General features: G+C 56.2%; 3 protein-coding genes across 3 annotated transcripts; 2 read left to right on the top strand and 1 right to left on the bottom strand.

Moving 5' to 3' along the window:
• Positions 1 to 52: 52 nt before the first annotated feature.
• Positions 53 to 5,761, top strand: ETH_00019300 (uncharacterized protein; the record flags this gene model as incomplete). Its single annotated transcript, XM_013375720.1, has 9 exons — positions 53 to 1,102; positions 1,235 to 1,566; positions 1,781 to 2,435; positions 2,553 to 2,827; positions 3,153 to 3,393; positions 3,562 to 4,085; positions 4,395 to 4,486; positions 4,801 to 4,854; positions 5,016 to 5,761. 9 exons carry the CDS (start codon positions 53 to 55, stop codon positions 5,759 to 5,761), a joined length of 3,969 nt encoding a protein of 1,322 aa, XP_013231174.1.
• An 867-nt stretch (positions 5,762 to 6,628) lies between these two features.
• Positions 6,629 to 9,630, bottom strand: ETH_00019295 (MORN repeat protein, putative; the record flags this gene model as incomplete). Its single annotated transcript, XM_013375719.1, has 5 exons — positions 6,629 to 6,928; positions 7,358 to 7,491; positions 8,065 to 8,521; positions 8,853 to 8,930; positions 9,550 to 9,630. The coding sequence occupies 5 exons, from the start codon at positions 9,628 to 9,630 to the stop codon at positions 6,629 to 6,631; spliced, it is 1,050 nt and encodes a 349-aa protein (XP_013231173.1).
• A 650-nt stretch (positions 9,631 to 10,280) lies between these two features.
• ETH_00019290 (aspartate carbamoyltransferase, putative) lies at positions 10,281 to 19,899 on the top strand (the record flags this gene model as incomplete). The annotated part of the gene is made up of 14 exons (XM_013375718.1): positions 10,281 to 11,917; positions 12,281 to 12,859; positions 13,005 to 13,272; positions 13,512 to 14,204; positions 14,396 to 14,824; positions 15,069 to 15,162; positions 15,502 to 15,630; positions 16,872 to 17,179; positions 17,374 to 17,484; positions 17,569 to 17,664; positions 18,054 to 18,367; positions 18,616 to 18,739; positions 18,970 to 19,257; positions 19,741 to 19,899. 14 exons carry the CDS (start codon positions 10,281 to 10,283, stop codon positions 19,897 to 19,899), a joined length of 5,229 nt encoding a protein of 1,742 aa, XP_013231172.1.
• Between the last annotated feature and the right edge of the window lie 1,882 nt (positions 19,900 to 21,781).

Genomic DNA, 21,781 nt, shown 5'->3' with positions numbered 1-21,781 from the left:
GGAACATCAAGAGCCAGTGTCTATTCCGGGGCCTTTGTTTTGCTGCTTAGGCATGCACGCTTGTGCTTCTTTCCCTGCCCCAGTGCAGCAGCAGCAGCAGCAGCAGCAGAAGCAGCATCGGTGGCCGAGTGATTCTGCCCTAGAAGGCGTGGCTCAGTCGGTCCTCCGTGTACTGTCAAGGAGCGGATCTGGTAGCAGCAGCAACAGCAGCAGCAGCAGCAGCACGCCAGCAGCAGAAGCAGCAGCAGCAGCAGAGGTTCGCCTGGTTGAGGTGTATAGGCAGCTCCCCACAGATCTCCTCAGGGCCCACTTCGCCGGCCAGTGCATGCGGCTGTTGGGGCTGCAGCTAAAATGCTGCAGCAGCAAACATGCAGCAACAGCACTTGCTGCGCTGCTGCGGCTGCTGCCGCAGCTTCCCGCAGCACCGGCTGCAGCGCAGCAGCAGCTGCTGCTGCTTCGAGACATCAAACGCTGGCAGCAGCAGTGTAATCTCTTGCAGCAGCAAGAACTGCACCGGCAGGATGAGGCGGCTGTTGCTGCTGCTGCTGCTGACCCTGAGCCGAACTGTGGCACTGAAGCAGCAGCAGCAGCAGCATCAGAAGCAACAGCAGTCAGTGCAGCGGGAGTCTCAGAAGAAGCAGCTGCAGATCATATCTACCGCAGATGGCCTATCTTTAGCAGCAAACAAGAGCCCTCAGCAGCTGCAGCATATTTGCTGCTTGCTGCTGTTCTGCTGCGCGCAAAGCAGCTGCTGCGCCGCCGCCGCCGCAGCAGCAGCAGCAGCGGCAGCAGCAGGACAGTAGCTTCCGTTGTTTCCGCGGCAGCAAAAACAGCGGAGTTGGCGGCCCCCCTGTCGATTGCTGCTGCTCCAGGTGCTGCTGCTGCGGGTACTGCTGCTGCTGCTGGCGCTGAAGCTGCCTCAAGCGCAGCAGCAGCACCGGCAGCAGCAGCAGCAGCAGCAGCAGCAAGAGCCGCAGCGCTGCAGCTGCTGCAGTCCCCAGACACAGATGAGGCTTTGCTGCTGCACCGCGAGATGTACAAAGGCTCTGACTTGGTGATGCTGCTGCAGGCAGCAGCAGCAGCGCCAATGTGGAGGCCGGAGGTGGGCTTCCCGCTGCTCTCTTTGCTGCTGCTGCTGCTGCTGCTGCTGCTTCAGTCCATGCTGCCGCCGACACCCCTTTGCTGCTGCTTCTGCCAAGAGCTGCTGCTGTTCTGTTGCTGCTGCTTTTCTCAGTTCCTGCGGAGTCTTCCTAGTCTGCTGCTGCAGCACATCGCATTCCTTTCCCCGCAGCAGCTGCTGCTGCTGCTGCACTTGATGAAGTGCCTGCGGGTTTGTAGGCCTGCTGCCCGCACTGCAGCAGCACCAGCTGCGGCACCAGCAGCAGACTCGGCCACAGCACCAGAAGGAGCAGCAGCGGCAGAAGCAGCAGCAGCAGCAGCTGCAGCAGCAGAAGAGGTCCATTGGTCTGAGGTTGCTGCAGAAGCTGCCCCTCACCTGCTGCGGCTGCTGCGCGCCGGCCGCTGCAGCAGCAGGGACGCAGCAACAGCGCTGTCCCTATACACCTCGTGCGCTGGTGCTGCTGCTGCTGCTGTTGCTGCTGCTGCTGCCGCGTCTGGCGCACTTCATGCTGCGGCTTCTTCACCTCTTGCTGCTGGCCTGTCTGTCTTTTGCTTCTGCTGCTGACACTGCCTCTGACCTCCTTGGCCGCGCCCCATATTCTGTTATTTGCTGCTGCTGCTGTTGTTTTGCTGCTGCTGCTGCTTCTTTGCTGATGCTCAGGGAGGAGTGGCGCAGCGCCGAATTCCCTTCAGCAGCAGTTGTTGCTGCTGTTGCTGCTCAGCTGCCTGCGCTTCTGCAACAAAGCAGCAGCAGCAAATGCAGCAAAGGGAGTTTGGCCGACACTCTGCTGCTTCTGCAGGTTTTGCTGCAGTGGAGGGCCCCACAGCCAGATGTGTGGGGCCCTCCGTTGCTGCGCAGCATAGCGGCAGCAGCAGCAGCAGGGGCAGCACCAAGGCGTGCTGCGCAGTCTCTGCAGCACCTTGCAGCTGCAACAGGTGCTTTGGCTGAGCTGCAGCTGCTGCAGAACCTCTATTGCTGCCAGGTGCTGCTAGATGAGGAGGCGCCTGGCGACCCTGCTGCTGCTGCTGCTACTGCTGCAGTCCCGCTGCAAAGGCCGCCTTTGGGCGGGTTCGCTGCTGCAGTGGCTGCTGCGCTTCAGCCTTGGCCCTCGTCTGGCAGAAGCACCATCAGCAGCAGCAGCAAGAAGGAGCTGTTGAGTGGTCTTATCTCATGCTGGCAGCAATTGACCAGGGGCTTTGCAGCAACAGCAGCAGCAGCAACAGCCCAACAGCAGCAGCAGCAGCTCTTGTCTGCAGTGATGCTATGCTGCGCGGCCTGCGGTGTTTTGCTTCCTCATTCTGCAGCCGAGCATCTTGTGAGACTGCTGTTGCTGCTGTTGTTGCTGTCATTATCACTGCAGCTGCTGCTGCAAGCGCCATGCTGACGTGCCCGTTAGCTGCTGCTGCTGCTGCTGCGGATATGTTTGTTGCAGCAGGTTCTGCTGCAGCAGCACACATCTGGAAGCGGGTCTTCAAGTGTGTCAACAGCACTGCTGCTGCAGCTGCTGCGCAGCATGTTGCTGCATCAGGAGTACAGTGGAGCCTTGTCACAGCACCAGCAGCAACAGAGGCAGGGAGAGACTACTGACGCAGCAGCAACAGCAGCGGCAGCAGCAGCAGAGCTGCAAAGGAGGCGATTGAACCTCCAACAGCGGGCTGAGGCTGCCGCTCTCCTGTGGCGTCTCTCTGGTTCAGATTCTATCGGCAGGTAAGCAGCAGCAGCAATAGCAGCTGAAGCAGCAGCAGCAGCAGCAGCAGCAGTAGCAGCAGCAGCAGCAGCAGCAGCAGCAGCAGCTTAGGACATTGCCATTTGTGTGGCTGAAGCTGCCGCTGCTGTATTGGCTTTTGCGGGCTTTGTAACTGGCCGCACCTCATGAGCTGCTGCTGCTGCTGCTTCTCCCACTTGTTGGGCTGGTGCTGCTGCTGCTGCTGATCTTCATCTTGCATGTTCTGCATATGCGCCGCCGCTGCTGCTGCAGCTGCTGCTGCTCCTGCTGCAACTGATAGCTTTTCCTTTTGTCTTTTAACTGCAGGGCTATTTTAATGGGATCACACCTGGCTGATGGAGCCTCTTCTGCTGCAGTTGCTGCTGCTGTTCCCACAGCCTTTAAAAGATATGCTCCTGCAGCTCGTGCAGCTTCTGCTGCTGCTTCTGGTGCAGCAGCGCAAGGGACTTGGGAGCTTCCCACTGCAGCAGCAGCAGCGAGAGAGCGGCATCACACGAAGTCTGCTAAGCTGCTGCTGCAGTCCGTACCTTCGGCCGACAGCAGCATTGTGAGGCGGGCGTTTTGCCTTTCTGCTGCTGCTGCTACTGCTGCTGCTGCTGCTGCGGCTAGTGCTATTGCGATGCTTCTGCTGCCGCAGCTGTTGTGGCTGCTGCCAGTGCTGTTACAGTGCTGCCGCTGCAGCTCCCCCGCTGTTTGCTCCTTCTTGCTTCCGCAGGACTCGTTGGAGGATTTGCTGCCTTCACGAGGCAGCAGCAGCAGCAGCAGCAGCAGGGCACAGCAGCAGGGAAGGAGGCAGCCGCACGAACGGCAGGACAGCAGGCGTCAGCAGCAGCCAGCAGCAACAGCAGCAGCAGCAGCAGCTTGTGTGCCTATGCCGACTCCCTGTTTTGCTGCCTCATCTCACCAAGCGCAGCGGCAGGAGTTCCTGCCAAGTGCTGCTGCTGCTGTTGCAGCAGCAGCAGAGCAAGCCTCACGTTATGCTGTTGCGCCGGAAGCTTTGCTGCTCCTGCTGCTGCCGCCCCCAGCAGCAACAGCTGCTGCAGCAGCGCCAGCAGGAGAAAAGCCACGCTCTCCCAACAACAGCAGCAGTTTGAAAAGCTGCACGGGAACGGGCGTCAGCAGCAGCAGCAGCAGCTGCTGCTGCTGCTGCGCATGCGTGCGGGCCCTTTGCTGGCATGAAGATCGGTGGTCTGAAGAGGAAAGAAAAGTGGACATCTCCAAATGGGCAGAAGCTCTGCAGTCCGTCTGGGCTTCTGCTGCTGTTGCTGCTGCTGGTGCTGCTGCTACTGTCGCACCCCTTGCTTTTGTAGCTGCTGCAGTTTCTGCTGCTGCTACTCTTGTTCATGCTGCGGCTGATGCAGCTCCTGCTGCTGCTGCCGCTCTTGATGCTGCTGCTGCTGCGTAATTTGCTGTTGCAGCAGCTGGTGTGTGTGCAACATTCGTAGATCACTTCGTACAGTTTGTGGTGCTGCTCCGGCATCTGCTGCTGCTGTTGCTGCTGCTGCTGCACAGCTTCGTGCTTTCTTTTGTTTCTGCGGCATTTTGCAGGGAGCGACACGCGCTGCTGCAGCAATTGCTGCGGTGGCTGCAGCAGCAGCAGCAGAAAGAGCCGCAGCACTGCCCTTCACCGCGTCGACCAGGTATATTCGCAGCAGCTGCAGCAGCAAGATACACAGCAACAGCGGTGAAGACAACGGCAGCAGCAGCAGAAGCAGCAGCAGCAGCAGAAGCTGCTGCTGCTCAGCTTTTTACATTTGCCTTTTTCTTTGGATTTGGTTTTTGCTGCTTTGTGCAAATGAGCAGCTTTTCCAGTTTTGTGCGGCGCTGCATCTGCGCCTCTTTCCATTGTGCTGCTGATTTGCCATTTCTTTTATTTCTGCATTATTTTATTCTTTTATTTTATTTTATTTTTTATTTTTTCTCTTTTTTGCTTCTTTTTTTCTTTTCTTCTCAGCTCAACTTCTTCTGTCGCTTTTCAAGAGCATTGCTGAAGCCATTACTGCTGCAGGTCAGACTTCCGCGGCAGCAGCAGCAGCAGCAGCGACAACGGTTGCTGCTGCAGCCTGCGCGCCTGCTGCTGCAGCTGAGAACTAAACATGCAGACGCAGCAGCTACTGCCACAGAAGCAGCTGCAGCAAGATGGCTTCAGTTGTGTTCAGTTTGGTGCAGGTTTTGCAGTGGGGGCAAAGCTGCTGGAGGGGTTCCCTAACTGCTGCGAAGAGCAGCAGCAGCAGCAGCAGCAGCAGCGCCAGCCGTTGGAGGAGCAGCAGCGGCAGCAAGCGCAGCAGGCGCAGCAGCTGCAGCGCCTGCTGCTTGAACACAGCCCCTGGCAGCAAGAGGCTGCTGCCCCAGCAGCAGCAAACCATGTGCTGCGGCGAGTCGTTGCCGCTGCTGACATCGGCTGCTTACAGCAGGGGGTGCGGATCGACGTTGCGCTGCAGCTGCTGCCGACTACACCGCCCGGGAGCAGCAGCTGCAGCAGCAGCAGCAGCAATAGCAACACCACAAGCCGCAGCAACAGCAGCGGCAGTAGCAAAGGCGGAGAGCCAGCAGCAGCAGTGCCATCAGTAAGGCGCGTTGCGCTCTTTTTGGACAGAGGAAACAGCAGCAGTATCAGCAGCGCTGCTGCTGCTGTTGCAGCACTGGAAACTTTGCTGCTGTCAGTGAAGGGCTGGGAGGTATACGAGCTTCAACTGACGCCTGCTGCAGCAGCGGCAGCACCAGCTGCTGCAGGAGCAGTGTGCAGCAGCAGCAGCATGAGCCGCAGCAGCGCGACTAGCAACCGCATGAGCCGCAGCAGCACGACTAGCAGCAGCATGACCCGCAGCAGCACGACTAGCAGCAGCAGCAGCACAGGCCTCCCTGCGGAGGCGGTTGCCTCGCTGCTGCCTTTGCTGCTGCGGCCTTTTAAGTAGCAGCAACGGCTCCAAACTGCGCGCAGCGTTTATAGGCCCGCGGGGCCCCTTTTAACTTCTTAAATGTTCAAATTGCATCCTTCTGAGGGGCCCCTTGAGGGCCCCACGGGGGCCCTTGGGGGCCCTTAGAGGCCCCTGGGGGCCCTTAGGGGCCCTTGGGGGTCCCACGAAGACCCTTGTGGGCCCCTAGGGGCCCTTAGAGGCCCCATGGGGGCTCTTGGGGGGCCCTTAGGGGCCCCCGGGGGCCCTTGGGGGCCCCACGGGGGCTCTTGGGGGCCCCACATGGGCCCCCAAATGGCGCTGCTTGCTGTTGAGAGACAAAGAGGGTCCGTGGGCTGGCTGAGTGTCTAGTGTTGAAGACTTTTGTTGCAGCAGCAGCAATTCTGTGCTGCTGCTTTTATTTAAAATGTAGAAAGTTGCTGCTTTTTTTTAAATGTAGAAAGCTGCTGCTTTGTTTAAAACGCGGAGAAAGGATTAATTAGAAGCAAGTGAAGCAGATAAACCAAAAGGGGCTCAAAGGCGTTTCTTAGTTTAGGGCCCTATGCAGCGCAGCAGGGCCTCGCAGCTGCTGCTGCTGCTGCTGTTGCTTCTTTATGGCATTCAGGGGAAGTTCAGTTGGCCCATTAGAGGCATTTAAACCCTTTAAAAGGGTTTACTAGTGCCTCTTAGCTAGGGGGCCCCTTTCTAGGGCCCTCCTTGGGCCCCTGGGACCGGTTCCCTTTTTCTGGGGGCCCCTGGGGCCCCCTTGGTCCCTAAATGCCCCAGGGGGACCCCTGTGGGCCAGGGGGCCCACAGGGGGCCCCCTGGGGGACCCCCGGGGGCCCCAGGGGGCCCCCGGGGGTCCCCCAGGGGCTCCTAGTTTTCTTTTTAGTTTTGGGTAATGGGGCGGACTTGTTCTGTGTGCCAGGAGAGGAAGACCTGCTGTTTTTTGACCGGGAGAGGTGGCGGGTCTTCTTCTCCAGCTGCTGCTGCTGCTGCTGCTGCTGCTGCGGGCTCCACAGGCACCACGCGCTGCACGTAGACTCCTGCGACCTCAGTTCCCGCAGGGAAGCTCCAGCTGCCTTCCCCTTGGGGTTTGCTGCAGCAAAAAGTGCCTTTGTATTTTGTGCCATCTTGCCACAGCCACTCCCCCTCCACCATGTGGCCCTCCACCCACTCGCCCTTCAGCTGCAGCAGCAGCAGCAGCAGCAGCAGCAGCAGCGTCAGCAGGAGCGGCAGCAAATGACGCATGAACGAGCTGCTGCGGTGCGCGCTAGCGGTTAAAAGCAGAGGTAGCAGATGCAGCAGCAGCAGACGCAGCAGCGCCACTGCAACTGCGCTAGTAGCAGCAGCAGCAACAGCAGCAAAGGCAGCAGAATCATCATCTATAGCAGCTGCAGCGGGCGCAGCAACAGCGGCGGCAGCAGGCAACAGCAGCAGCAGCTCCAGGAGCCGCAGCAGTGCAAACAGCAGCGGCGGCGCCAGCAACAGTAAAGGCAGCAGCAGCGACACCAGCAACAGTAGAGGCAGCAGCAGCAGGGGCAGTGCAAACAGCAGCAGCAGCAGCAGCAGCAGTAGCAGCAGCAGCAGTAACACGATACTTCGCATTTGATTTACTTTCTGTTTGGTTTGGCCAAATGTATAAGTGCCTCTGCCATGGTAAAGACCATTTTTGAATTTCCCAAAATAAAAATCTCCATTTGCAAAGCGCCGAGTGCCCTCGCCTTCCCTTAGGCCGCACACGAAGTCGCCTGGCAGCAGCAGCAGCAGCAGCAGCAGCAGAATGGGGGAAACCGGCTAAGATGCAGCAGAGCAGCAAATATGCAAATGGACGGGAAGACAGAGGCGACGCGGAGAGCCCAATAGGAGGGAAAGCTCAGCTGCTCTAGCAGCAATAGCTGCAGCAGCAGCAGTTGCTGCTGCTGCTGCTGCTGCCGCTGCTGCTGCTGCTCGCGGCTCGCGTCATATATAGTTCCCTTATGGCAGCTTTGTCAGTCTGGTGGCAGCAGCCCCTCTCGCAGCGGCAGAAGCGGCAGCAAGAGCAGCAGCAGCAGCCACGGCAGAAGCAGCCGCAGTGGCATCCACAGCAGCAACAGCACCAGCAGCCGCAACAACAGCGCAAGAGCAGCAGCGCCAATAACACAGGAACAACAGCGACAGTTCAGCAGCAGCAGCACCACCAACAGCACAACAGCAGCAGCACCAACAGCACAGCGGCAGCCGCAGCAATATAACAGCAGCAGCAGGAGCACAGCAGCAGCAGCAGCAGCAGCTGCTGCTGCTGCTGCAGCAGCAGCAACAGGAGGCGGAGGCTGCGGGTTTACCGTGGAAGAAGCCTCCGTTTCGGAAAGTGATCTTCCCCCTTCCGTGCTTTTTGCCTTCTTTGAAAAAGCCCTCGTACTTGTCGCCGCTGGGGTGTACGTACACCCCAAAGCCCTCGCGGCGGCCCCACACAAAAGCCCCCTCATAAGAAGCTCCGTCTGCATACACCGCGCGGCCCTGGCCGCAGAAAGTGTGGGGCGCAGCAACAGAAGTTCCGTCTGCTGCTGTCAGCAGCAGCCGCAGCTCGCTCCGGCTGCTCTCCGCCGACATCGCCCGCAGCAGCAGCAGCAGCAGCAGCAGCAGCGGAGGCGGCGGCGGCGCCGGCGTTTCTGCGCCACAGGCGGCTCCCCACGTCTGCTGCGACCCCTGCTGCTGCTGCTGCTGCTGCTGCTCCCAGCGGAGAGCCTCCTGGAGTCTTGACGCTTCTTGCTGCTCTTTGCCGATCGTGGCCCGCTCACTCTAGGTGTCTAAGTTGAAAGAAAGACAAAACCATCAGCAGCAGCACCAGAAGCAGCAGCAGCAGCAACAGCAGCAGCAGCAGCAGCTGTGTCCTTTAAGCTCCTCTTGCTTCCTGCTGCCCTGCCCGCTGACCCTCAACTACCCCTCTCTTTTGCTGCTGTGCTGCTGCTGTGCTGCGGCTGCGCTGCTTCTGCTGCTGCTGCGCTGCTGCTGCTGGTGCTGGTGCTGCGCTGCTGCTGCTGGTGCTGCTGCTGCGCTGCTGCCTCTCCCCAGATCTGCAGCTCTCTGCGTTTGCTTTTTGATCTACTTGTCTCTCTTTCGTAGCAAATACCTTTTCCCCTTTTGCTGCAGTCCTGTGGCCAGCCTTTTTGCTGCTGCTGGGCTTTTCTGTGTCTGCGGGTTTTCCCCCCTGCAGGAATTTATCACAAGTTTCTTTCGGCTTTTTTTTATTTGCATGCAACTGCAGCAAATTGCGTTTTGTCTTAATTCTATTTTATTTAATTATGGCATTTTGTTAATTTCTAGCTTTTTAAATTGTATTTTATTTAATTGTGGCGTTTTATTCATTCATCATTGTACATATTCATCTCGCTGCTGCTGCTGCTGCTGCTGCAGTGTATTTGCGCCTGCGCGGCGGCCGCCTTCTCCAGCTTAAATTTCCTCCACTTTGCTGCAACTATTTCCTGAATATATTTATATTTATATTCTTTTATAAATACAATTATATTTATTTTATATTTATTCATAAACATAAATATATTTGTTTTTATTTGCAGCAATTCGCACCGAACGGCGAACTTAGGTCGAACTTTATTTGCTTTTTATATTTTCACTTCTGCTGCGCCTCAAAAGTGGCTCCGCGGGCTCAAGATGCTGCGCTGTGGTCACTTCCCAGTTTAGGGTCTAGGGTTTAGGGTTTAGGGTTTAGGGTTTAGGGTTTCGAGGGGGCCTCCTGCTGCTCCTAAAGGTGAAACGTCTATTCAGTAAAGTCTAAAAGTCTAAATCAAGTGCCATTTACTATTTAGGACTTGTGCCAAAGGGCCCCGCCGCAGCCGACTGGCTGCCTGGCGGCGGCTTGCTGCTGCTGCTGCTGCTGCTCCTGCTGCCATTGCCAGTGATGCGCATGCGCAGTGTCGTCGCCAACTAGTGTAAGAGGCTTGGAAGTGGCGAAAAAGCAGCAGCAGCTGCAGCAGCAGCAGCAGCTGCTGCTGCTGCTGCTCCTGCTCCTGCTGCCATTGCCAGTGATGCGCATGCGCAGTGTCGTCGCCTAGAACTGTCTGTACAGCAGCAGCAGCGGCAGATCCATCTGCTGCAGCAAAAGACTATATTGCCAATAATTTCATGAAAAATAGGAAATACGAATAAGGATATACTAGGGACCTTTAGGGAACGCCGCTGGAGTCGCAGCAGCAGCTCACGCTGCTGCTGCTGCTGCTGCAACTTTGCGCAGGAGCCCCACCGCTGCTGCAGTATTCTTACGCAAAACTTGCTGCTGCCGTACTGCAGCAACGGAGAAGGCAGCAACAGCAGCAGCAGACACAGAAGAAGCTCCATACTGCTTGAGGGCGCCCCGAGGGGGCGAGGCACAGCCGGCGGGAACAGCGGCAGCAGCAGCAGCAGCAGCTGCGCGAAGAGCAGCAGCAGCAGCAGCGTAAGCAGCAGCAGCAGCAGAGCAGTGGAGTGCGGCTCTTTCGGAGTTGTCTTCCGACGAGGCAGCAGCAGCAGCAGCTGCAGCTGCTGCTACGTTTCAGGCCACCTAATGGGTACACATGCGAGAGGCAGCAGGAGCAGCAGAAGCTCAAGCACGCGCAGCAACAAGAACCGCCGCCGCCGCAGCAGCAGCAGCAGCAGGAACTGCAGCAGCAGCAGGAACTGCAGCGGCAGCAGAGGCGGTAACGGCAGCTGCAACACTGTCAGCAGCAGCAGCGGGACTAAGCAAAAAGTTAGATCAAGGAGACACAACAGCAGCAACAGAAGCAGCAACAGCGGAAGCAGCCGCAGCAGCAACGACAACAGCAGCAGCAGCAGCAGCAACAGCAGCAGCACGGAAACGCAAGACTGCACGTCGGATGGTGCCGTCAGGGGTGCTGCAGTCGAAAGTGCTGGTGCAGCAGCTGCAGCAACAGAGCCTGCTGCAGCATTACAGCCAGCTGCTGCAGCAGAGTCTGTCGCAGCAGTAGGGCCAGCTGCTGCAGCAGGGCCAGATGCTACAGCAGCAGAGCCAGTTGCTGCAGCAGGGCCAGATGCTGCAGCAATAGAGCCAGCTGCAGCAGCGCGGCCAGATACTGCAGCAATAGAGCCAGATGCAGCAGCAGAGTGTGCTGCAGCAATAGAGCCAACTGCAGCAGCAAGGCCTGATGCTGCAGCAGTAGGACAAACTGCAGCAGCAGAGCCTGATGCTGCAGCAGTAGAGTCTGATGCTGCTGCAGGGCGTGATGCTGCAGTGACAGGGCCTGATGCTGCAGCAGCAGCGAGCGATGCAGCAGCAGATCCTGCTGCAGGTGCTGCTGCAGCAGCAGAGCCTGCTGCAGCGTCAACTGCAGCATCAGAACCCACTGCAGCATCAACTGCAGCAGCAGAGTCTACTGCAGCGTCAGCCGCAGCAGCAGAGCCTGCCGCAGCACCAACGGCGGCAGTAGAACCTGCTGCAGCAGAACTGTCTAAAGCAGCTGAGCCTCCAGCAGCAGCAGCTGCTGCTGCAGCATATCGATCAGCAGCAGAAAAAGCAGCAGCAACAGATGATGCTGCAGATTTTGTCGAGACAGAAATGAACGTGGCAGATGAGGCCGATGCAGCCGCAGCAGCAGCAGTGCCTGCAGCAGCAACAACAGCAGCAGGTGTAGCTCCGTCTGCAGCAGCAAAAGTGTCAAGGATTGAGCCTTGTGAGCAGCAGCGGGATGCAGCACCTCGATGTAAATCAGCAGCAGCAGCAGCAGCAGCAGACGCTTCAACGAACAGCAGTATATGTGGCGATAGCTGCAGCAGGGAGTCTTCAGCAGCAGCAGCAGCAGCAACGCCCACAGCGGCTGCACTGAGCGCTGCAGCAGACACTGACGGACAAAATGGAGCCCCCAGCAGCTCTGTTCTTTCCTTTCTGTCTCGCAGCAGCAGCAACGCCAGCGTTAACGGGAACAGCAAGCAGCAGCAGCAGCAGCAGCAGCAGCCGCTGCTTTCTTCTGCCAGCCGCATGCTGCTTAGTGTGGGACGGCGCCTCGGGAGCGGCAGCATTGCTGCAGCGGAGAGTGCAGCAGCAGCAGCAGCTGCTGCTGCTGCTGCGGCTCTTGTGGGAGAGGCAGGCAGCAGCAGTAGCAGCAGCAGCAGCAGCAGCAAAAGCGGCGGAGCAGCAGCAGCAGACTGCTACACTGTGCAGCTGGAGCACGAACTAGCCGCTCTCAAGTAAACCCTCAGCCCTAAACCCTAAACCCTAAACCCTAAACCCTAATTGGCAGTATAATCCTGAAATAGCTCTTTGTCGTACTGAAGAGACGCGCATAAGCGAGCTAGCGCTTGTTTTGCTGCTGGCAGCTCCAGCAGCAGCAATAGCAGCAACTGCAGCAGCAGCAGCTGCCGCAGCAAGCAGCAGCAACTGCCGCAGCAGCAGCCGCAGCTGCAGCAGCTGCAGCATCCGTAGCGACATGCCGCTGTCTGCATGCAGCTCTCTGTATTTTACTTTCGCCGGCGCTTCTGCTGCTGCTGCTTGTGCGGCTGCTTCTATTGCTGCTGTTGCTGCTGCTGCTGCTGCTGTTGCTGTGTTCACAGGGAGCAGGTGAGCGTGTACAGACAGGCGCTGCTGCTGCTGCCGCCTTCCTCTCCACAGCCTGCTGAGGTGTATGGGGACCTCCGAGCAGCAGCAGAATGTGTCGTGAGGAACCTCAGAAGTCTAGGCTTCCTTGCAGCAACAGCAGCAACAGCAGCAGCAGCAACAGCAGCAGCAGCAGATACAGCTGCACAGGACGCAGCAGCTGGCGATTCAGCTGGTGCTGCTGATGCAGTACAAGATCGTCCCAAGAGGGACTCGAGTGGACCGTTTGAAGAGCAAGCAGCAGCAGCAGCAGCAGCAGCAGCAGAGGGGCAGCAGCAGCTGCAGCAGCTGCTAGTAGATGCAGTGGAGCAAGCCCTTGCTGCGTCGCTCTCATGTAACGCGACGCCGCCTTCGCCGCCTCAGCAGCAGCAGCAGCAACTGCAACAGCAACTGGAGCAGCTGCAGCAGCAGCTCGAAACCGAAAGGCAGAAGCATGACACTGAGCGCGTGCTGCTGCTTCAGAAGCTGCAGCAGCAGCAGCTGGAGGCGGAGCAGCAGCGCGACATTAACGAGCGACAGGCCAAACAACTCATGCAGTGCGACGGCGCTTGCTGCTGTCTTTGTTGCTGCTGCTGCCTCCTTTGGCACTATTTTCTTTGCTGCTGCTGCAGAGTCAACTGCGTCCTGCTGCTGCTCCAGCCCCCTCGCTGCTGCTGCTGCTGCTGCTGCGGTTTCCTGCAGGCTTACACTTATGGTGACGCAGATGAAGACGGAGGCGGACGAACACAAGCAGCAGCAGCAGCAGCAGCAGCAGCAGGGACAGGAGCAGCAGCAAAGAACCGAGGTGGACTCTGCTGCGGCAGGAGCTGCAGCTGCTGCTGCTGCGCCCCCACAAGTCACTGCTGAACAGTTCGAAGAACTTTGTGCAGCAGCAGCAGAGACTTTTCGACTGCGGTGTTCTGTCACTTCTCTTGAGGAAGAGCTGCAGTGCATGCAGCAGCAGCAGCAGGTAGTAGTTGCTCTTTCCCCGCTGCTGCTGCTGCTGCTGCTGCTGTTGCCGCTCGTGCGACGGCAGCTGCAAGCGATGCTTCAGCTGCAGCTGCTGCTTCTTTGGACCTGGCTGGAAATATTACCGGTGCTGCTGCTGCTGCTGCTGCTGCTGCCCGGGCTGCCCTTTGGGCGCGATGCTGCTGCTGCCCTACATAAGACATTGTTGTTGCTGCTGCTGCTGCTGCTGCTGTGGCGCAGAGTGCTACTGCTGAGCTTGAACAGGTGCAGCAGCAGCTGCAGCGGGAACAAGAGATGCGAGAAGTGCAGGAGCAGCAGCAGCAGCAGCAACAGGAAAAAGCCGAAGTCCAGCGGATGGATTTGGAGCAGGCGCTGCTGGCAGCAAGGGGGGAGCGCGACGAGCTGCTGCAGCAGCTGCAACAGCTGCAGCAGCAGCAGCAGCAGCAGCAGGACGTCGTACGACAGCTGCGGCAGCAGGTACAAGAAACAGAAGAGCAGCTGCAGCAGCTTAAGAACGAAATGAAGCAGCAGCAGCAACTGCAGCAGCCAACGTCTGCAGCGGGGGCAGCCCAAGGCCTCCAGCGGACTCTCTCCGAAGAGCTAGCAGCAGCAGCAACAGCAGCAACAACAGCAACAGCAGCAACAGCAGCAACAGCACGAATAACGAGAAACTCTGGCAGATCATCACCTGCTGCAGGGCTCAATGCCCCTGAAGCTTTTGAACTTGAGCAGCAGCAGCTGCTGCAGCAGCAGCCGTATAAACAGGAGCATTCACAGCAGCAGCAGCAGCAGCTGCTGCAGCAGCAGGGCTCATTCTCGCTTTTCGTTGAGGCTTCGCAGCGAGCGCTGCAGCAGCAGCATCTGCAACGGCAGCAGCAGCAGCTGAAGGCGCTGCAAGCCCTCTGCGCACGGGAGAAGAAGCAGCGCGAAAAGGTATACTGGAAGCTTTGCTGCTGCTGCTGCAGTTGTTGCTGCTGCTGCTCTTTTTGCTGCTGCTCTTGCTGGTGCTCTTGCTGCTGGCGCTATCACGTTGTCTCTGGGCGTTATCGATGCAACGACGCTCTTAGCTGCTGCTTCTGCATCTGCTGCTGCTGCTGCTATTGCTGCTGCTGCTGCTGCTGCAGGCCGAGGAGCAGTGTCGGCGGCTGCTTGCTGCTGCACTAGAGAACCAAGTGCTGCGCCTCCACAGGGATGAAGCTGATTCCCCTGCTGCTTCTTCATCCTCCCCGCGCAGCAGCAGCAGCAGCAGAAGCAGCAGCAGCAGCAGCAGAAATGCCTCAGCATGGGCACGGGACACTGCGCCGACTTCTCGTCCACTCAAAGCCGCAAATTCTTATTCGTCGGATCTCGACTACCTGCAGCAACGGCAGCAGCAGCAGCAGCAGCAGCAAGACAATGCACTGCTGGCCGCAGAGCAGCAGCAGCAGCAAGGCTTGGAGCCACCAGAGGCAAATGCCCCGCTGCTGCAGGAGCAGCTGCAGCGGCTGCAGCGGACAAACAGCAGCCTTTCTGATGCTTTACGGGAAGCAGCAGCAACAGAGGAGGCACTTCGGGTGAGCTGCTGCTGCTGCTGCTGCTGCAGCGATCAGTTGCTGCGCTTGCGCTGTTCTTTTGTAATGCTGCGTCGCGCCGGTGTGCCCTACGGGCTGCTGCTGCTGTCGCTGCTGCTGCTGCTGCTGCTGCATTGGCTGCTCTACTGGGGGTGCGTCCTTTTCCTTTGCTGATGGTTCGGGGGTGGAGTGCCAGACTGAGGGGTTGCTGCTGCTGCTGTTGCTGCTGCTGCTGCCGCTGCTGCAGACAGAGCTGCAGCAGAAGACGCGGATTATCAACGTTTTGCTGCAGCAGCCGCCCAAGCAGCAAAGGTGCGTTTCAGCGTCCGAGGCTCTGCGCTGTGCGCTTCGCAGTTTAGGGTTTAGGGTTTATGGTTTAGGGTTTAGGTTGCTGCTGTCAGACAAGGTAGGCTTTTTAATTAGGGTTTGTGGCTGAGGGTTTAGGGTTTAGGGTTTGGGGCTCTGTGGGCTGTGGCGAAGGTCTCTGTGGGGCCAGTTTGGGACTGAAGATGAGCAGCTTCGGCGGCTGCAGAGTTTGCTGCAAGAGACACTACGAGAGAACTTGAAACTGCAGCAGCAGCAGCAGCAGCAGCAGCAGCAAGCGCCGTGACCTGTAAGCTTCTATCGCCGGTTGAATAACTTCTTTTTGCTTTTCTTTTTTGTTTTGATCTTCTGTCTAGTAAAGACCTTGAGGTGTACAGACACTTACTACAAACTCAGCTTTGCAGGCTTGGAAAGAGCCACAGCAGTAGCAGCAGCAGCAGCAGCACCAACAGCAGCAGGTTCTGTTGCTGCTGCTTCCCCCGGCCGTGAGTGGCCCCGCAGCAGGGCCAGCGAGCTGGGGCCCCTGGCCTTCTGCTGCTTAGCAGCAAGTAAGGAGCAGCTTGTTTTCAAATGCTTAGGGTTTAGGGTTTAGGGTTTAGCGCAACTAGTCTAGAGGCGCAGCAGCAGCTCCGCTGTGGGGCCCCTCGCGCCCCGCCAGCCCCCAGCTGCTGCAGCAGCCTGCTGCAGCAGCAGGCGTTGGGGCCCCCAGTCAGCCTGGGGGCCCCTGGGTAGCAGCAGGGGGGCCCCCGGGGGCCCCGAGGGGCCCCCAGGGTCACCTCGGGGCCCCTCCCGCTGCTGCGGACGCAGCAAAAGGCTGACGCAAAAGGGTTTTAAAGGGTGAAGGGCTGAAAAAAAGAAAAGAAAAAGAGAAAAACAAAGGCGAGAAACAATATCCGGAGAGGAGACTGAGAGGTGACTCAGAAAGAGATACAAAGGTGAGGAAAAAGGGTTTAAAACGAGCCCAGGGAGCCGCAGGAACCTTTTGGCGCCGATTTAGGGTTTAGGGTTTGGGGTTTCGGGTCCAGGTGTTGTTGCTCGTGCTCTGGGAAAGTCGAAGCCTCCCATGAGCTGCTTGTCTTCTGAGGAAAGAGCAAAAGTACATTTAGTTTTAATTGCTTCGCATCTAGGGTTTAGGGTTTAGCGTTTAGGGTTTAGGGTTTAAGGCTTGGGGTTTATAGCCTTCGGGCATTTGCGGCTCGTGGGCCCATCGGCCGCCGTCAGGGGCCCCCGCCATAGATGGCGCTGCAGCTCGAGGGTTTAGGGTTTAGGGTTTAGGGTTTAGGGTTTGAACAAAAGACTTCTCAGTGCCCGATTTAAGAATTGGGATGTGTTATTAAAACTTAGGGTTTGAGGGTTTAAAGGCGTCGTGTTTATTCTTGTGGGGCCCTCGAGTCGCCCTGAGGAAACAGCTGAAACCCTAGATCCAAACCCTAAACCCTAAACCCTTGACAGTGGCTTGTACCCAATTTTAATTTCACAAGAGCTTATTTGCTCAGCATGTCGGCTACGGGCTCTCACGCACCGTCGCTGGTAAAAGCCCAAACGCTAAACCCTAAACCCCAAACCCTAAACCCTAATCCCTCAACCACAACAGCGTTTGCTCCCTCTACTCTTTCACTGGCCAAGGCGCAACTCATTCTGCGTGCCAGTCCCCCATCCAGCTGACCGTACAGACGGAGCTGAGGGTTTAGTCTTTAGGGTTTAGGGTTTAGGGTTTAGGGTTTAGGGCTTACGGGTTCGGACCCCTCGTTCTCCCGAGAACGTGTCTGCTTCTTACTTCTCGTTTGCGCGCAGCATTCACTGCAGCAGCAGCAGCACGAAGACCCCCAGCAGCAGCAGCAGCAGCAGCAGCAGTTTTCGGTTGCGGAGGAGTTGCTGCCGGTGATTCGCGAGGCTGCTGCTGGCCTGCGGGGCCGCTCTCTGGTGTCTGTACAGCTCATTAGTGCTGCTGAAGTTGCTGTACTAATTTTGACAGCTCACAAAATTAAAAGTCTGCACAACCACCGAGACCCTGCCCTGGGCCGGGCCCTGCAGGCGCGTCCGAGGGTTTAGGGTTTAGGGTTTAGGGTTTAGGGTTTAGAGTTTGGCGCTGAGGGTTTGGGATTTTGTGTGGGCAGCAGGAGGAAGGTTGCGGCTGTAGCGGCTTGCTGCTTCACGTAAGGGGCTCAGCTTACTTCCGAGGGTTTAGGGTTTAGGGTTTAGGGTTTAGGGTTTGGGTGTGCGTTTAGGGCAAAGTTGTGGCGACAGCTTTCTTCGAGCCCAGCACCCGCACGCGCTGTTCATTTGAAGCTGCTGCTCTTCGTTTGGGGGCAGGTCTAATTAGCAATCCAGACTTGAAGGTGAGGGTTTAGGGTTTAGGGTTTAGGGTGTAGGGTTTAGGGTTTAGGGTTTAGGGTTTAGGGTTTGGCGCTGCGCGCCTGCAGGCTGCCAGCTCTGTCAAGAAAGGCGAAACCCTCTCAGACACGATGAGGATGTTTTCTTCTTACGCCGACGCGGTGGTCCTTAGACATCCAGAAAAGGTCAGCAGCAGCAGCAGCAGCAGCAGCAGCAGTGGCAGCAGCAGCAGCAGTGGCAGCAGCAGCAGTAGTAGCAGTAGCAGCAGCTTCTCACGCCGACGCGGTAGTTCTTAGACATCCAAAAAAGGTCAGCAGCAGCAGCAACAGCAGCAGCAGCAGCAGCAGCAGCAACACTAGCAGCTGTAGCAGCAGCAGCAGCAGTAGTAGCAACAGCAGCAGCAGTAGCAGCAGTAGCAGCAGCGGCAGTAGCAGCAGTAACAGAAGGAACCACAGGGGAGGCGGAGGACAGCTGAGGACTGCGTTGGCATCGGGAGCATGGGGAAAAGGGTCTAGGGTTTAGGGTTTAGGGTTTAGGGTTTAGGGTTTAAAGTTTGGGGTTTCGTCTTCTTCAGGGCAGCTGTGCGTCGGTGGCTTCCCCGCAATATGGCTTTTGCTCTCCGGAACCCAGCAGCAGCAGCAGCAACAGCAGCAGCAGCAGCAGCAGCAACAGCAGCAGCAGCAGCAGCAGCAGCAGCGGGAACTGCGTGCTGCTGTCTGGCGGCGACGGGTCTGGAGAACACCCGACTCAGGCTCTGCTGGATTTGTTCACCATAGCTGAGCAGCAGCAGCAGTGGTTTGCTGCTGCAGCAGCAGCAGCAATTCGGGGAGAGACACAAAAGACACAACAACTCTCCCTAGTCTTCTGTGGCGACCTCAGATACGGAAGGTCTGCTAACGCCTGCTGCTGCAGTTGCTGCTGCTCTTGCTGCTGTTGCTGCTGTTATTGCTGCTGCTGCTGCTGTTGCTGTTCGCGCTGCTGCTGCTGCGGCTGTTGTTTGTGCTGTTGCTGCTTCTGTGGCAGCTGCCATGGAACTCAGTTCACGGGCTGCCTTGGTCACGTGATTTAGGGAGGACTACAGACTTAGGGTTTAGGGTTTAGGGTTTAGGGTTTAGGGTTTGGGGTTTGTGCTGAAGGACTGTGCACTCTCTGGCGCTGCTGCTAGCTCGCTTTGGAGTTCGCCTAACTTTCGTGCCTTATAGTGGCTTCGAGCCTGACAGTTCGTTTTTGGAAGAAGTCAGAAGCGTCTTTAAGCAACAGGTTAGGGTTTAGGGTCTAGGGTTTAGGGTTTAGGGTCTAGGGTTTAGGGTTTGGGGTTTAGGGTTTGGGGTTTAGGGTTTGAGGGTTGCAGCTAGGCGAGGCTCAGTTGAGGGCCACCGGCGTAGAGGGCGCAGCTCCGGGCTGGGGTGGAGGGTTTGTGTGTGAGGGTTTAGGGTTTGCTGCTGAGGGTTTAGGTTTGCTGTCGAGGGTTTGGGGTTTGCGCTGCCTAGGGTTTACCAGCAGACACTTTCTGCTGCACCGCCCACTCCCTCGAGTCTGTGCTGCCCCACGCTGACTTCTTATACTTAACAAGAATACAAACAGAAAGGATTAAACCCTCGGGGGGCCCCCCAGAGGGGCTTGGGGGGCCCCCAACCCCAGTGGGGGCCCCCGGGGCCCCAGGGGCTCCAGGGGCCCCGGGGGCCCCCAGTGAGGCCCCACAAGAGGCTGGAAGGGGGGCCCCTGAGATGCAGGTGACGTTGGAGTTTTTGAGGAGGTTTGCAAAGCCAACTTTGAAGGTGAGGGCTTCAGAGTTGACTAAGGGTTTATATATAATGTGTTTCTTTTGCCAATAGCAATATATATATATATATATATATATATTATATATTTATATATATATATATATATTTGTATGCAGTTTGTGTTATATAGGTATACTTTATAGGTGTGCATGTACCTGTTGATATGTCTGTATGTGTGAAGAAACACTGTGCATAGTGTATATATATATATATATGTATATATACAAACACTGCATATATATGTGTATGAGTGTTTATATACACTCATACATATATACACATATATCCAATACAAATATGTATTTGCACTACACAATATACATATATATATCTATATCTAGATATATATATATGCGTCTAAACGTATATACTTGTACATATATACATACTATGTATATATACACTTATATATTTACATTTGCATGCAAAAGAGCTGGGGGCACCGACAGGTGGCTGCGCAAGTGGTTTTGCGTTCAGGTGTTGCACCCGTTGCCTCGGAATTGGGAGTTGGGCGAAAGTGTTGACAGCAGCAAATTTTGTTTGTACTTTGCCCAGGCGGCCAACGGCCTGTTTGTGCGCATGGCCCTCTTGCTTTTGACTCTTTGTCCTTATCCCTTTCCAAAGTGCGCCATTTGAGGCCCAGCGGGTCCAAAAGCCCAAAAGGGCTCACTTTAAATGTCTAAAAGCCCACAACAAACGGCCAAAAATACCATTTTATTCTCATATATTGCGTAAAGATGAAAAGACTTTAAGCTGTGTTCCAATTAGCTCTAAAGACCCCAAAAAGGCTTAGGCCTCAGAGTCAGCAGCAAGCAGCCAAAAAGACCATTGTATCATCTTGTGTTGAGTAGAGATGAAAAGGCTCCTTAATGACATTTCTATTAGCTCTCAAAACCCCAAAAAGGCACAGTTTCAATGCCTCAGAGCCAGCTGCAAACAGCCAGCAAGACCATTTCATCCTCATATATTGAATAGAGATGAAAACGTCTTCAATTCATATTCGCGTTGGCTCTCAAAACCCCAACATGGCTCGCTCTAAATGCCTCAAAGCCAGCAGTAGATTTCGCTTTTTCAGTTTTCTCGCTTGCCCTGCAGCTGTATCAAAGGGCCGCGGAGCTGCTAAACATGGGCAAATAAAAGTTACCTAGGACCCGAACATGAATGAATAAATGCTGCTTTGCAAGTAGTCTCCTAAATTAGTGCTGCTGAGCACGAATGTAGGTAAGTGGTGCCCAAAAATGTACAGAAATATCCGCTGCTTGCCAGGGGAAAGCATATATTGCGGTACTGTGGATGGTGGCATTAAAAGCGCATTTGACTTAATGAGGGCATAAACCTAGGGGCAAAGCGCGGGGCTGTAGAGAAGCACCAAATTGCTTCCATCCGGTGATAAAAGAACACTTGGGAGGTTCATGGTCAGCACCAGAGCATTAATCACCTTTAGCATTAAATTTAACTCATTCAACAGGAACACCCGGCAGAGAATTAGCAGCAGCAGGGCTTCCTTTTCTTTCAAAGTAGCAGCCGTATTCTGTGGGCAAGCCAGAGGTGGACCAGTGTATCAGGAAAGATGGGTCCAGTGAACACCACAAGACCAACAGACTATCTTTCTTAGTGGCTTAAACCCAGAACAGTGTCCATTGGTGATTCATTGTACTAGAAGAGTCAGGTGAGAAAAGCCCGTGCATCGGCCAACACGAGTTGCCATTGAGTCCCGATAGCAGAAGTATAAAAGGCGGTCCCCACGGGAAAAGGCACAATTGGCCATCGGGCTCGGTTGCTTATGACTGGACAGCCTTTTACAGTCTCTAAGGCTCAGTTGGGCTGTGGCTCATTTAGCCTCACTCAGGGCAGTAACGTGTGATAGTCACATTTTCGGCTGCCTTGCACTTTGTCTCTGCGCACAGTCTGTCTATAGCTGCCTAAATATGTGAGCAATATTACAGTGTTCTCTACAGCGCATGCTTGACTGCGCTTAACTCAGCTTTAACCCACAGGGCAAGTTCATTGGCAACGAAGTAAAATATTAGTAGGGAAAGGCACATTTTGTCCAAGGCTGGTGTTCAAGAGCTGGGCGTTCCTGAGCGGAATTTACGCATAAGCCAGTGCGAACCCAGCAGGTCAAACACAAAGCTGTGCCTTTTGTTGGCCTCTGTAGGAAACTCCAGGTTTAGGACCTCTGGACAAAAGGGCCAGATGCATGTGAGCCGTGTACTCGGTTAAATTGGCAAGCCCAGCAGGCTGTATGGCCAACTGCATTGGTAAGGTAGCTCGTTCTCGCGCAGTCGAAGAGCGCAAGACTCTGAAGGACATAATTAGCAGGCCTTGAAATTGTGTCACTAGGTGCTGATGTAACGAGCGCTTCGCTTTACTTTCATGTCCTGTGATTGTTTAGCTGCAGCACTGCTTGATAAAATGCCTGTGTGTTTTCTGTGTCTTCATGCCTCTGAAGCATGCAACCTAAGCGGAGTGCCGTGCTCGAGTAATTCCGCGGCTTGTTCCCTGCTCGGAGTCCAAT

The sequence above is a fragment of the Eimeria tenella genome, genomic scaffold, assembly GCF_000499545.2.
Source record: "Eimeria tenella Houghton genomic scaffold, Eth_scaff3, whole genome shotgun sequence".
Lineage (NCBI taxonomy): Eukaryota > Apicomplexa > Conoidasida > Eucoccidiorida > Eimeriidae > Eimeria > Eimeria tenella.
This window is presented reverse-complemented; position numbering and strand designations above follow the sequence as displayed.